The following is a 14,167-nucleotide window of genomic DNA, read 5'->3' on the forward strand; positions in this document are numbered from 1 at the left end:
TTATGATAGACTTTTCTTCTGATATTCAGAAGAGCCTGCTCCTTTCTTCTGGCCTCCCTAGTTCAGATGAGAAAACTGCTTCCATGCATTGTACTATTCCCTGTGAGTATTGCATCCTTTCCCTCTGGCTGCTTTCAAGAAATTTTCTTTGATTTTAGTTTTCAGAAGTTTAGTTAGGGAGTGAATTAAACTGGGTCTGTTTGTGATGATCCTATCTGAGGTTCATATTGCTCCTCGCACCTATGGATTTATATCGTTTGTCAAATTAGAGACATTTTCTGCCATTATGTTTCCAATTTTTTTTTTCAGTCTTAATCTCTCTCCTTTCCTCCTGGGACTCCCATGATATGAAGGTTGGACTTTTTTTTTTCTTTTTTTGTTACTGTTCTGCAGGCCCTTGAGGCTCTGTTTATTTATTTTTATTTATTTATTTTAGTCTGTTTTCTCTCTCTGTTCATTCAGACTGAGTAAATTCTCTTGAACTATCCTCAGACTCACTGATTCTTTCCTATCATCTCTGTTCTCTCTTTGAGTCCACCCAGAAAATTTGCTATTTTTGCTGCATTTTTTGGCTCTATAATCAACATTTGGTTATTTTTATATCTTCTATTGCTTTACTGAGATTTTCTAATTTTTTTGCTCTCTTCAAAAGAATTTGTAATTGCTTGTTGAAGCATTTTGTGATGGGCTCTTTAAGGTCGTTGACAGATAATTCCAATATCTGATTCATTTCAGTGTTGGCATCAATTGATTGCCTTTCCTCATTCAAGATCTTATTTTCCTGGTTCGAATTACGATGTGTGGCTTCCTATTGTGTACTGGACAGTTTGGCTATTATGTGAGAAGACACCAGATCCTATTAAAATTTTTATTATAACAAGCAGTTGCTCTGTTTAGGTTTGGCATGCAGGTCCTGGCCTACTTCTGTGGTCAAGTGGCTGCAATGGCAGTGTAATTTTCAGAGCTCACATGCTGCTATTTTCATCTTTTGAGTTTATTTTTTGCTTCTGGGGCTCCCACTGGCTCTTGTTGCTGCTGCTTGAGGGGGAAGGACAAGCTCCCAGATGCAAGGTGGCCTGGGACCTTTATTCAAAAGAGGAGGTTATCTCCGTGCTTGTGGGAAATGAGCACTTCTTGACTGGACTGATGTCAAGATCCTTATTCCTGGTGGCTTCAGCCATGCGGTATCTCAGGAAGGGCCCTGAGAAGAGGGAGAATCTCAGCACTCTGAGGACATAGAAGTTTCTCAAGCTGCCCATTTGTCTCCTAGTTGGTTTTCTTCTTCTTCTTCTTCTTCTTCTTCTTCTTCTTCTTCTTCTTCTTCTTCTTCTTCTTCTTCTTCTTCTTCTTCTGAATCTAATTCTTCAAAGTGAATGCTACTCTGTGAGAACAAAAGCCCATCTGGACACATGGGGACATATCATTCTGTCTGTGCTTTTGTAAGTTATATCCTAAAGATCTGAAATATCTGAAATCACAGCTAGAAGTGACTTTTACTATACTAATTTAGGTGGGTAGGCATGAAAGTAGCTATTTAAATCTGCATGAAGAGCAACAACTTCTGTCTTTTTTCCTGCCTGCTGTGAATATCTCATTAAGGTTATTTTGCTGTCACATTGGTTTGCATGTAGAATTATTATTGCCTCCTCAGTCCCTGCCCAACCCCCTACCCATCCTCCTTCTTCAGTGGTTAAGAGCAGATCCTCTGGAGTCCAACTTGAGTTTAAATGCTGACCCTGTTGTTTATTAGCCTGTGCATTCTGAGCAAGTCTCTTACCTTCCTAAATCTCATCTAAAAAATGATGACAGTCATAGGGCAAAGTAAAATTTAATAACAACATATAGATTAAGTACTCAGCACAGTACCTGGCTGGTGACAAGCACTCAACAGATGTGATGAGTTAGCTAGTTGTTCATCCTCAGTAACAGCATTATCATTTTGTCTCCACTTTAGAAAAGCTTTGGAAGTAAAAATAATTGAACCTGGGTTAGTTTGCCCTCTTAATGTCAAGAGAGCAGCAATTCAAATCCAGATCTGCTTTTTACAAATCTTTTTTTGCTAACCATTGTATATAACCATGCTACAAATGATTATCTTATGAGACTTGAGTCTCCGTGGGAGCATGGGTTAGTCAGTCCATGTTCCGGATATGCAAAAATACAAGAATGTATAGTTTAGAGCCAAGCATACTCAATTTTCAATTAATTATTGATTATAGTGATAAATATTTTTATAGATATATCTATGCATAAAAATAAAAAAACACAGCTAGTTTAATATAACCTGACCACCATACTTTGTAAAAGGATGACTTTTAGCCCTTTTGCCCAAATACTCCTTTTTCATTATGCTTACCAGTTTCTGAAATCTGATAGATTGATTTGAGAAGATATTATTTCTCCATTTGATAGAGATAGAGATGCTGGGCTTGATCCCAGAATCCTGAGATCATGACCTGAGTTAAAGGCAGATGCTTAACCAACTGAGCCACCTGGGTGCCCCTGAAATCTGATAGATTTAAAAACAGTTTATTTTTCTTAGGCATTATGCTCTTTCATTTAAATTTTAGTATAATTTGAAATGCATTAAGAACTTACATGTTTCCATTTTATGTATTTTTCCCATAAATCTGCTTCCTATACATAAGAATATATAATTTCTATAATAATTCTGCACATTGCTAAATGAACAAGTGAAGATGATGGTGAATTCCTGAATTTATGATTATAATGGTACAAATGTAATTCAAAAGGAATTTTATGTTATTACCAATTATAGTAAAAACACATTTATGATAGAGACACAAATGCTTCAGTTGTATTTGCCCATTTATTAAATAAGGGAAAATTCACTGATGAAAAAATATTAAAAGTTATTTACATGTACATTGGGGCTTATCTTATTAGTTGTTATTCTGTAGTGTAGGAGGTAAGCAATCACTTTTTCCTCAGACTCTGTTGATTCAGAGATTTCAAAATAAAAACCACCCAAAGAGAGTGGTCCAGTTTCATTCTTCTGCATGTGGAAGTCCAATTTTCCCAGCACCATTTATTGAAGAGACTGTCTTTCTTCCAATGGATAGTCTTTCCTCCTTTATCAAATATTAGATGACCATACATTTCAGGGTCCACTTCTGGGTTCTCTATTCTGTTCCATTGATCTATGTGTCTGTTTTTGTGCCAGTACCACACTGTCTTGATGACCACAGCTTTGTAGTACAACCTGAAATCTGGCATTGTGATGCCCCCAGCTATGGTTTTCTTTTTTAAAATTCCCCTGGCTATTCGGGGTCTTTTCTGATTCCACACAAATCTTAAAATAATTTGTTCTAACTCTCTGAAGAAAGTCCATGGTATTTTGATAGGGATTGCATTAAACGTGTAAATTGCCCTGGGTAACATTGACATTTTTACAATATTAATTCTGCCAATCCATGAGCATGGAATATTTTTCCATCTCTTTGTGTCTTCCTCAATTTCTTTCAGAAGTGTTCTATAGTTTTTAGGGTATAGATCTTTTACCTCTTTGGTTAGGTTTATTCCTAGGTATCTTATGCTTTTGGGTGCAATTGTAAATGGGATTGACTCCTTAATTTCTCTTTCTTCAGTCTCATTGTTAGTGTATAGAAATGCCATTGATTTCTGGGCATTGATTTTGTATCCTGCCACACTACCAAATTGCTGTATGAGTTCTAGCAATCTTGGGGTGGAGGCTTTTGGGTTTTCTATGTAGAGTATCATGTCATCGGCGAAGAGGGAGAGTTTGACTTCTTCTTTGCCAATTTGAATGCCTTTAATGTCTTTTTGTTGTCTGATTGGTGAGGCGAGGACTTCCAGAACTATGTTGAACAGCAGTGGTGAGAGTGGACATCCCTGTCTTGTTCCTGATCTTAGGGGAAAGGCTCCCAGTGCTTCCCCATTGAGAATGATATTTGCTGTGGGCTTTTCGTAAATGGCCTTTAAGATGTCGAGGAAAGTTCCCTCTATCCCAACACTCTGAAGGGTTTTGATCAGGAATGGATGCTGTATTTTGTCAAATGCTTTCTCTGCATCTAATGAGAGTATCAAACGAACTAGGAGTGGTGGAAGGGGAGGAGGGCGGGTGTTGGAGGGGAATGGGTGACGGGCACTGAGGTGGACACTTGACGGGATGAGCACTGGGTGTTTTTCTGTATGTTGGTAAATGAACACCAATAAAAATTAATTAAAAAAAAAAACCACCCAAACAGCTAATGGCCACGTATAGATCAAGAACCTATTTATGTTTTATATTTTTGAGCTAGAAATTTCAGATATTCGACTCAGCTTCTTTTAAGTTAAACGAAAACACTATTGTTTATTACATATAGCAAATAATACATAATGTTGTTAGTGCATGTACCATAGGCTGATTCTGTATCTGACATAAAGAGAGATGGTGGCAAGGGAGAAAGGGGTCTATTTGTGATGGAGGTTGATGTCTTGGAAGAGAATGAAGTAATGAGGAAAGAGGGAGGGGCAGGGAGTGCTCATAAGAGAGAGAGACAGGCAGCAGGAGAGACAAAGACCAAGTGAAGAGAGGATGCTGGAAGTATAAGTCCATAGAACAAAGGGGAGAAGGGAGAAAAAAGTAAGATGGAGAAGAAGAAAACATCTGAAATGTGAGGAGAGAGAGAGAGAGAAAGAGAGAGAGACCACATACGTCTAAATCTAGATTTAGATCTCTGAGCATCAGAGATTTGCTTTTACAAAACTTAAATTTTATGAATAAATGGATCATGGTCAATTTTTAGCTTTGATGTTGTAGATTTTGTGTATCTTCCTTATGACACCTTCACCATCCCGATGGTGGGCAAGCATGTGCCATTAACAGCAGTCCTCTCAACACAGCCTGCCAGGCACAGCACACAGGACACAGCCTGGAAATTCTCAGAACAGTCATCTCTGTCTGCACTCAGGCCATAGCCTGCAGCCTTGGGAAGCTGCCCTGGTGGCGGTTGGGGGGAGGGGATTGGGAGTGTCTTCTGCACACCATTTTCTGGCCTCCATCACCATCCTATGTATCCTTGAGAAGGGGCATATTCTTTTATCTTTTTATGCTAATGACCTAAAGCAGTGTGAGTAAATAGGAAACAATAAATATTTCATTGAAGAAATGAGAGTACTAGGTATCAAAGGAGGAAATACTGAACATTCGTGGTAACTTCACTTAAGATAAAGCAAACAAACAAAAAAAAGATAAAGCAAACATTTCATTTCATAAAAATTATAGTGTCAAGGGAGGACTTGATTTTATTTCCATGTCTGTACTGAATCTTGATGAATGGTACAGGTGGCATCATGTAAAACATAGATGCAGGCCTACACATCCAAATCTCTCAGTTTTACTGTATGTTTGTTCTATGCCTTCAGTTTCATCAGCCAGCCAAAATACTTCATGCTACAAATAATAAAGGAAAATAAATTTAATGAGCCACATCCACGTGGCAGTGGAAGGTGATATAGGTTAAACAGATGTGCACTCTTGGTGGTCAACTCCTGGGCTGTTCTTTCTAGGTCATTACCACCTCTCTCCTTTCCAGGAGATACCTTACTCTGACCCAGATAACTCTGTACAGCCACATCCTTTTTTAATTTTTATTATTTTTTAAAGATTTTATTTATTTGACAGAAAGAGAGAGAGAGGGAGAGAGAGCATGAGCAGGGGAGGGATAAGCAGAGGGTAAGGGAGCAACAGGATCCTCACCAAGTGTAGAGGCTGATGTGGGACTCTATCCCAATCCCGGGATCATGACCTGAGCCGAAGGCAGATGCTTAACTGACTGAGCCACTGAGTCCCACTGTACAGCAACATCCTAAGTGCATTTCCTTTCCTGCTGCTGCTCCTTCCCTTGGAATGGCTCATAGGGTGCCATGCTAAGCTAGCATCAGTTTGTGTCCACTGATGGAACACATGAAGCATCAGTCGCCCAAGTTCTGTAGTCAAAGAGTACAGAAAGGAGGTACCAATTTAAAGTAGTGCATCTTCAGATTCTTTATCTTCCTAACTGAATTCCTTTAGTGTTATTCTGATTTAGGGGGTATATTTTCAGCTCATAGTGAACATGATAGTTGATTGAAAATTACTTCCTGATAATACAGACATAATCACATCTAGTTTAAATTTTTATTTTTAAAGATAAAGTGAATCATTCTGTAAGTCAGTGCAAGAACTACTATATATTCAAAGGTCTACAAGCCTTGAAAAATGACTTATGTAAGGCCAAACAATTATTTTGATTTATTTGAATTTCTGGACTTTTTTTCCCTGAGTATTATTTTAATGACTTGAATACAGTTGTTTTGACAGATGGATTTATCCTAATTTTATTATTAAGCAGGTTGAAAGGTGCTAAATTGACTCATGAGCCAATTTCATGATGAGCCTGAGTGTAATTTCATTTTGAATAAAAAATGTTTCTCAGGTTCATTTCTCATTGATCTCACTCATCATTTCATCATTGTCTTTAGGAAGTGGCAAAGTGGGGCATAATAACAAAGATTTCTGTTCAGAACCATGAATTTTACACAGGTTGCCAACCATATTCAAATTTGCTCATATGAATGCAGAAATTCAGCATAGCTAATATACATTTCTTGTTCCTTCTCTTTATCAGATAGTAAATTAACTTTTTTTGTGAACCTACTATGTGAAGAGCACTGATTAAAATTTTAATTTTGCAGGTGATGGAAGTCAAGGGACAGATGATCCATGTCCCAGAATCAAATTCCATTTTATTCTTGGGCTCTCCATGTGTGGACAAGTTGGATGAACTCATGGGCCGAGGGCTGCATCTCTCAGACATCCCTATTCATGATGCCACCCGAGATGTCATTCTGGTTGGTGAACAGGCAAAGGCACAAGATGGCTTGAAGAAGAGGATGGATAAATTAAAGGCAACTTTGGAAAGAACTCATCAGGCCCTGGAAGAAGAAAAAAAGAAAACAGTGGATCTTCTGTATTCTATTTTCCCTGGTGATGTAGCCCAGCAGCTGTGGCAAGGGCAGCAGGTGCAGGCAAGAAAGTTTGATGACGTTACCATGCTCTTCTCGGACATTGTTGGCTTCACAGCCATATGTGCCCAGTGTACTCCCATGCAGGTGATCAGCATGCTGAATGAACTGTATACCAGGTTTGACCACCAGTGTGGATTTTTGGATATTTATAAGGTAAAGGGGTTTAGTTATACTTATACACAAGTATTTTTTTTTATCATAAGTGATCTTAAATTGCAAGGATACAATTTTCTTTGTAAAGTTAAACTTGGTAGTAAATAATGGAAATCTCTTTAATTTAGAAATTTTAGACAGAATACAAGTATTCCTGTTTAATGGGTACATGTCCATTATAAGTCAGTTTATAGTATTGACTAATAGGTAACTGAATCATAATATTGTTTAGTAAGTAAAAGGCTGTAGAGCTCCTTCTCTAAGTTCATTATTATTATTATAGAATTAAACTGCTGAGTTCCAGACAACTTTTCACAACATAATTAGTCTTTCTTAGAGAACAGGATTCCAATATGAACTAAGAATTTTTATTTGACAATTAATATGAAAAAGTAAGTTATGTTAAAATATGCATTGCATTATCAGTAAATGATGATTAATCAGTGTTTTGCACTGCATTGTCAAATAAGGCAAGTCCTTCTAATTCTGAAGGAATACTTGTAAATATTCTATCTATTACCAAATGACCAGTGGTTTTTAGTGGAAGCACTTTACTTTTCCAAGCCAAAGAGTGGAAGAGCTTTGAAAATGGGTACCAGTTACCATTTTTGGGGTCTGATTTGGTGAACTCCTTATGAATTTATTACCCAAATTGGGGCAGTCTCTTGAGTGATTCAGCCTCTTATCCACCTAATGAATAACTCTGTAACTTTACATAATTTCCCATGGATTACGCATTGTTGAGGTACATGGTTTTTTTATATGAAGAACAGAAAGTACTTTGAGTATAAACAGTAGTGAACTGTAGGCTTTTATTTTCTCTTTACTAATCCATTTACACTGCTTTCTTTTTATAGTATGATCTACACATAAGAAGACTTGAAAAGAAGCATTGTAGTTTCATATTATTATCCCACAGGGTGTTTTCATTATGGTGTTTCTCCTTTAGAGAAACATGTTCTCTAGTTCCATTATGTATAATGTGTAGCTGATGCTAAATATTTTAATGAGTTTCTTTGGAGGGGTGAACATTCAGTGTGTGGTATAAACAAACTTCCTTATAATGTATTGTTATATAATATATGGCAGAGGTTGCCAAATATCTGATCCTAAATCAAAGAGACATGACAGTGAGTTTGCCACTGTTACACTCGGTCATTTCCAGAAGGTAGAGCAGCTTGGCCTGAATCTGCCAGCATATTCCTTTCCCCAGACCGAGGGCTCTACTGCACTAATCTCAGCAATGACCAACCTCCTTCCTCTATGAACCCCTGATTTGCTGTGTTAGCTTTCTCCAACTAAAGTTGTCATGTTATTTTGGCCCTAAGCTCTTAAAACTAAATGAGAATGATAAACAAATAACTAGATTCTCCTTTGAAAGAGCAAGGGAATCCTTAATTTAATATAAGCATCAGGTTTTGAGAAAAAAAAACATGATGTCTTCTGAGGGTACTACCACTTCGAGTTTGAAATATGGATTTCACAGACATCAAGTTTCCTTTCGCTTGAGATAATCTAGGATACCTCATTGTAAAAGAAAATTTATGGGACTATCCTGCATGATCCTCAAATTTTTCTGTATGTTTTTTACACCATGGATAGTTCCATAAAGTAGTAAATAATTATCAGCAAGTTTTCAGTTATAAAATGAATTTACTGTTTCCCTGATTCTAAGGACTGGCTTTCCAGCCTTCATATATAAACAAAACATTCCTGGTTCACAAATTCTCTTAAATTCAACTTGCTTATGAAATTTCAGCAATAAGTTTATAAAATAATACAATTTTAAGGCCAGGTATTTTTAACATACCTTTGGTGCTGGTATGTGTTTGTATCTTGAATAGGTGTCTGTGGCAGGTTTCATGTTCACTCAGGTAATGGGGGTTGAGTGTAGAGTTCAGACAGGGAAACACGTTATGTGCTAAAGCAGAGTGATGATAGGATGGCCAAAGAGAGAGAAAGACAAAATAAAGAGAGAATACTACCCTTGCATCGGATCAAGCAATGTACACTATAGGAAATTTATTAGGAGAAACATAAATTAGAAATCCTCTGAGTTACCTAATTTGAGATTTCTAATCCTCATACGCAGACTAGCTTATTTTCTAGAAAATTTACACGGTGCTATTTTTTACCATGAGCTATCTGCTAAATTTTTAATGACTATTGAAAAAAATTCTAAAGGTGGTAGAATTTTTAAAGGACCATACACCTGCTGATTTCATAAAATTAAGACTTTTGCTGGACTTAGAGTCCATTTAGAATTTTTGTGGAATAATTATACCACACAGAAAAATATGGTGGAGCCCACTTTTATGTTAGAAATGTGAAAGGAAACCAAGTAGAGCTGAATGCCAAGAAAAACGCAGAAAGAGTTCCCCACAGGGGGGCATTTAAAGTCTGCCACTGTCCAGTGAGACTCCAGTTCCCAAACTGATGGTTGTCCTTTTCTTGATCATCATTTTATTCCATGTTTACCTATCATTTGGGAGGATGACGCAGTGATAGATTATAATTCCAGGGGTAGAATTCAGCTAAAGTAGGCTGTAGTGAGAAATAAACCTTCTACAAAGAAGGAAGTGTAAGAGGAAGCTATATATTTTACTGTGCATGTTTCAAGCATTTAGAAAATTAAAATCTTTACAATGCTTGGCTGCCAAGATGTTACAGGTATATGAATACAAGTAAAATCTAGGTAAATTGAAGGAAGCATGGGTTATAATTTTGATCCTCTTATAATTAGAAAAGTAAATATTTAGTAAAAAGTCAACATAAAGAGTGCACGGTTTTTGCTCCTCTAATTTTATAGGGTATAGAGAATGAACAAAGAACCAGTAATTCTAACCTTTCTTATTTTTGGCATATAGATGATAATGATGGCATTAGATATTGAAGCAACCTAGTGAGGGTTTTACCTTACTTTATACTTTTGCCTCTGGCAAGCCCATTAGTTAGAAGCAAGAAGGGTTAGTGAGCCCTTCATGCTTCTCTCACTCCATTGAGCCAAGGATGCAGTCCCCCGGTGCTATCTTAAATGCACTTCTTAGACATCGCTTCTTCATACTTTTAAGCACTTTGTAAACTGCACTTTTCTTCATTTTGTCACCTATAAAGTTAAGATGCTAAATGTATCCACTTCAGAGTTACTGTATTTCAGTGAGCTGATAGAGGCAAAGTGTTTATAACAGCAACTGGCGTGTGGTAGTGAAGTACGGGGAGCAGGCATTGTTAGTTCTCAGACAAGTACATCTGGACATACAGAAATGTGCCTATGAGACTACTCTGGGTGTTTTCGTATGTAGATAACAAGAGTGTACTCTGTGCTTATGACAAAAGAATAAAATATCATCTCACTTAATCTCCCATGATTAACAGGTGGGGTAGTTTCATTATGTCCATTGAGAAAGGTTAAATAATCCAGACAACATGACTCATAAATCAGTATTTTAACGAGAGCTTGTCTGATTCTAAAGGCTATAATATTTTCATGAGTCTGGGCTATGATCTAGACAAAGATAAAAGAACAAAAACAAATAGTGGAACCAGTTTTAAAACTATGTCATGTCATCAGTAACTATAGTTAGACTGTCACCTGTTGAAGAAAAATCCTGTCATCACCTTGTCCAAATGTGCCCACTTCCCTTCTAGTAGCAAATAGTTCAGAGTTTTGAGAAGCTGTGTTTACAAGTTGGGGGCTCTCAGGGTGCCTAGGTGGCTCAACTGGTTAAGTATCCGACTCCTAATTTCAGCTCAGGTCATGATCTCATGGTCACGAGATAGAGCCCCACATTAGGCTCTGTACTAGGTGTGGAAGCTGCTTAGGATTCTCTCTCTCTCTCTGCCCCTCTTTCCCTGCTTGCTCTCTCTCTCAAAAAAAAAAAATTGGGGACTGTCCCATCTGCCATTCTCCTTTTTGATCAGAAACCAGTAGCATCTTCTCTCTTCATTACTTTTATGGAGAATAACATACCAAGAATAGAACAATGGGATCAGTGGTCCCAAGTGCAGGCCATGGGCAATATAATTTTAAAATAATAAAATGAATAAAAATTTATTTTTAAAAATAATTTTGCCCAGGCAACTCTTAAAAATAGTAATAAAATCTTTTCCTCTTTTGTGGCAGGGGTAGAAGAAGCATTTCCATTGCAAACCCCAAACTTGGTTTGCAGAGGTTAGTGAAGTTATACATTAAGTATCACTGCCAGACTTGGGTCGGAGAGAATGGGTAGAAAGACAAGATGGAGTAGCCAGAAAATGCCAGATTTGTTAGATCAAGGAACTGGTGTTGAGTATCTGAAAAACAACACAAAGTTCATATTGACAAGGGAATGGAAGTATTCTAAGTTCGTGTGGAAAAGCTGAGGGTAACAAAATAGGAAGGAAGAGGAATCCAGACCCATTCTTAGGGGAACAAACCTTTGGGACTGAGAACAAGGATACAGGAACTGGAAACAAGGCATTGTGTCCAGGCAGCAAGTATGAGGACAAGCATCAGGACAAACAGATACAGAGCCAGAGTCTTTTCCCCGTCCAGGACTCTTAGAACCAGGGGATGCATAGGTTCCCCTCTATAGAGTCAACAGGTAATATAATAATGCAACTTCATCAAAGGAAATAGATAACCACTGAGCTTTTAAATGCTGAAACAGGAGTTAGACCCACAGAGGAGCTAGAGTCAGCAGGTTAGTTCTATCCATTCTTGAAAATGAATAGAACATATTTGGAGACTCTTGACATTACTATAATTTGAAAATTGTGAGATAGCTTGAGTCCTGAAAATCTCCGAAAACCAATGGAGACACTATTGACTTTGTAACTTCCAAACTTATGTAAATACAACACAAATAAAAAGAGCTAGAAAGCTGTTAAGATCATATACATTTCATATAATTTATATAAGTAGATTGTTCTGTTTTGGTCTATTAACTATAGAGTCCTAAAATGTACATCCTAAAATGAATAGAGAATACAGAAGTACACAGTGATAAATATCCAAGATAGTAAGGTTTATATATCAGATGGACAGAGTTCAATCTTGAGTAGGCACATTAATACCTCAAGGAAACAGTCATGCTCCCCTTTGGATTCAGACGTCTTAGTGAAGACTGTGTATACTTTGCACTATCAAGCTAGTGGTTTGCAAATTGGATAAGGAGCTATCCCAGACTAAAATTCCCATCATTAACCTACTTTGTAGGAGCTGAGAGCAGATGTTTCTCATATAAACTTACCAGGCTACAGAACTCTATGCCTCGAGAATTTTTTTTTCTTGTCTTTTGACCAAATGGAGCTACTACAGCCTTTGTCCACTGGACCTTCAGCCAGTTTCCAGAAAATGAAGCAGAATCTCAAGGATACACTCTAGAGTGAATTGGATTCAGCAAGAAAAAAAAAATACTGAAATGTCTCCCTTCCAACTTTGTTTGTTTTGTGATAAAATAGCCTTTTAAAATACTTAAGTACTTAGGTTATTCTTGGAATTTTAGAAATATGTGTATATCCTCTAACTCCATTTCCCAGCACTGAATGCCCATTCCATATGGTAAATACTGAGTGACTGGTTCATTCCCCCCCTCCCCAGATTTACATATTTTCTGCTTTAATGATCAGTACACATACATTTGAAATTAAAGCTAACCAAAGATTTATACTAGTCCTCAGTGGTTTCCATCAGCATTAATGCCATTGATTTTTACTAGAAATGAAGTCACAGTGTCTTCTCATACATCTAGAAAACAGGAATTTCTAAAGTAAAAATATGTGTGTATAGATATATATATATTTTTCCACATCATTCATTCACTCATCCAATAAATATTGTTGCCTCACTCACTTGATAATAGGGTATGGCTCCTATGGAAGCCTACAAAGTGCTATGGAAATTCATATATATTTTTTTAGCCCAATTTTAATGAGTAGAGAAGAACTAATTTATACGCTTTGTAAGGTAAGGTGAAAGTCACAGATAAGCATTCTATTCTGATATCTTTTCTACTAGGGGGATTGTATTGTCACTTTCAAAATACATTAATGCCCTAAAAATTACCTGATGAGGGTTTTGCCTCATTTAAATTCTTGCCTTCAGCATACTTAGGTTGGAGATAAGGGAGAAACAAGGGGAAGGGTGGATACTTTTCCATGTTCTTGACCTGTATTCAGATAAAGCTGCCAAGCCCCAGTGCTACCTTACTATATGCTACGTGGAGTTCTGGTCCTTTTACATTTAACCTCTTATTTGCCCTCTCTACTTGAGTTTTACCATCTGTAAATAGACTAATTTCATCTACATCATAGTTATATTTTATGAGTTTTTAAATGAAATAGGCATAAAGTGTTTATTGCAGTGTCTGGCCCATGGTAGTAAATATAGATGCTAACTGTCCTTTCTCAAATAGGTGTTTCTGGGTATAGATGGTGAGTGGGTGTGTGTTTTATATGCACATGGTTATAGGTGCATGTGTTTGTATATAAATACGGTGTAGCCAGTGATTTTTAAAAAAATATTTTATTGGGCAGCCCCGGTGGCTCAGCGGTTTAGCGCCGCCTTCGGCTTGGGGTGTGATCCTGGAGACCCGGATCAAGTCCCACGTCGGGCTCCCTGCATGGAGCCTGCTTTTCCCTCTGCCTGTGTCTCTGCCTCTCTCTCTGTCTGTCATGAATAAATAAATAAAATCTTTTTAAAAATATTTTATTTATTTGATAGAGAAGAGAGGAGAGCTCAGAGGGAGAGGGGGAGGGAGAGGGAGTAGCAGGCTCCCGGCTGAGCAGAAAGCAGAATGAGCCTGGGGCTCCATTCCAGGACTTGGGATCAGGACCTGAGCCAAAAGCAGATGCTTCACTGACTGAGACATCCAGATGCTCCTAACTAGTGCTTATTAGAGATAGATAAAATGTTAATTTGCTTGGGTTCATTCTTTCAGGTCATGAGAATTACATTGTATACCACAGAAAGTGTATGAAAGGAGGATAGGGAGAGAAG

The 14,167-nt window shown here is 37.4% G+C and overlaps 1 protein-coding gene across 1 annotated transcript in view; it reads left to right on the forward strand.

Annotated features, from left to right (window-relative positions):
• The window catches only part of GUCY1A2 (guanylate cyclase 1 soluble subunit alpha 2), a 330,262-nt gene that overhangs the window by 190,718 nt on the left and 125,377 nt on the right, over positions 1 to 14,167 (forward strand). Inside the window, exon 5 of the mRNA XM_041770456.1 lies at positions 6,703 to 7,188. Within this exon, the coding sequence (XP_041626390.1) occupies positions 6,703 to 7,188 (486 nt within the window). The remainder of the gene's footprint in view (positions 1 to 6,702; positions 7,189 to 14,167) is intronic.

The sequence above is a fragment of the Vulpes lagopus genome, chromosome 10 (assembly GCF_018345385.1).
Source record: "Vulpes lagopus strain Blue_001 chromosome 10, ASM1834538v1, whole genome shotgun sequence".
In the NCBI taxonomy this organism is placed as follows: Eukaryota; Metazoa; Chordata; class Mammalia; order Carnivora; family Canidae; genus Vulpes; species Vulpes lagopus.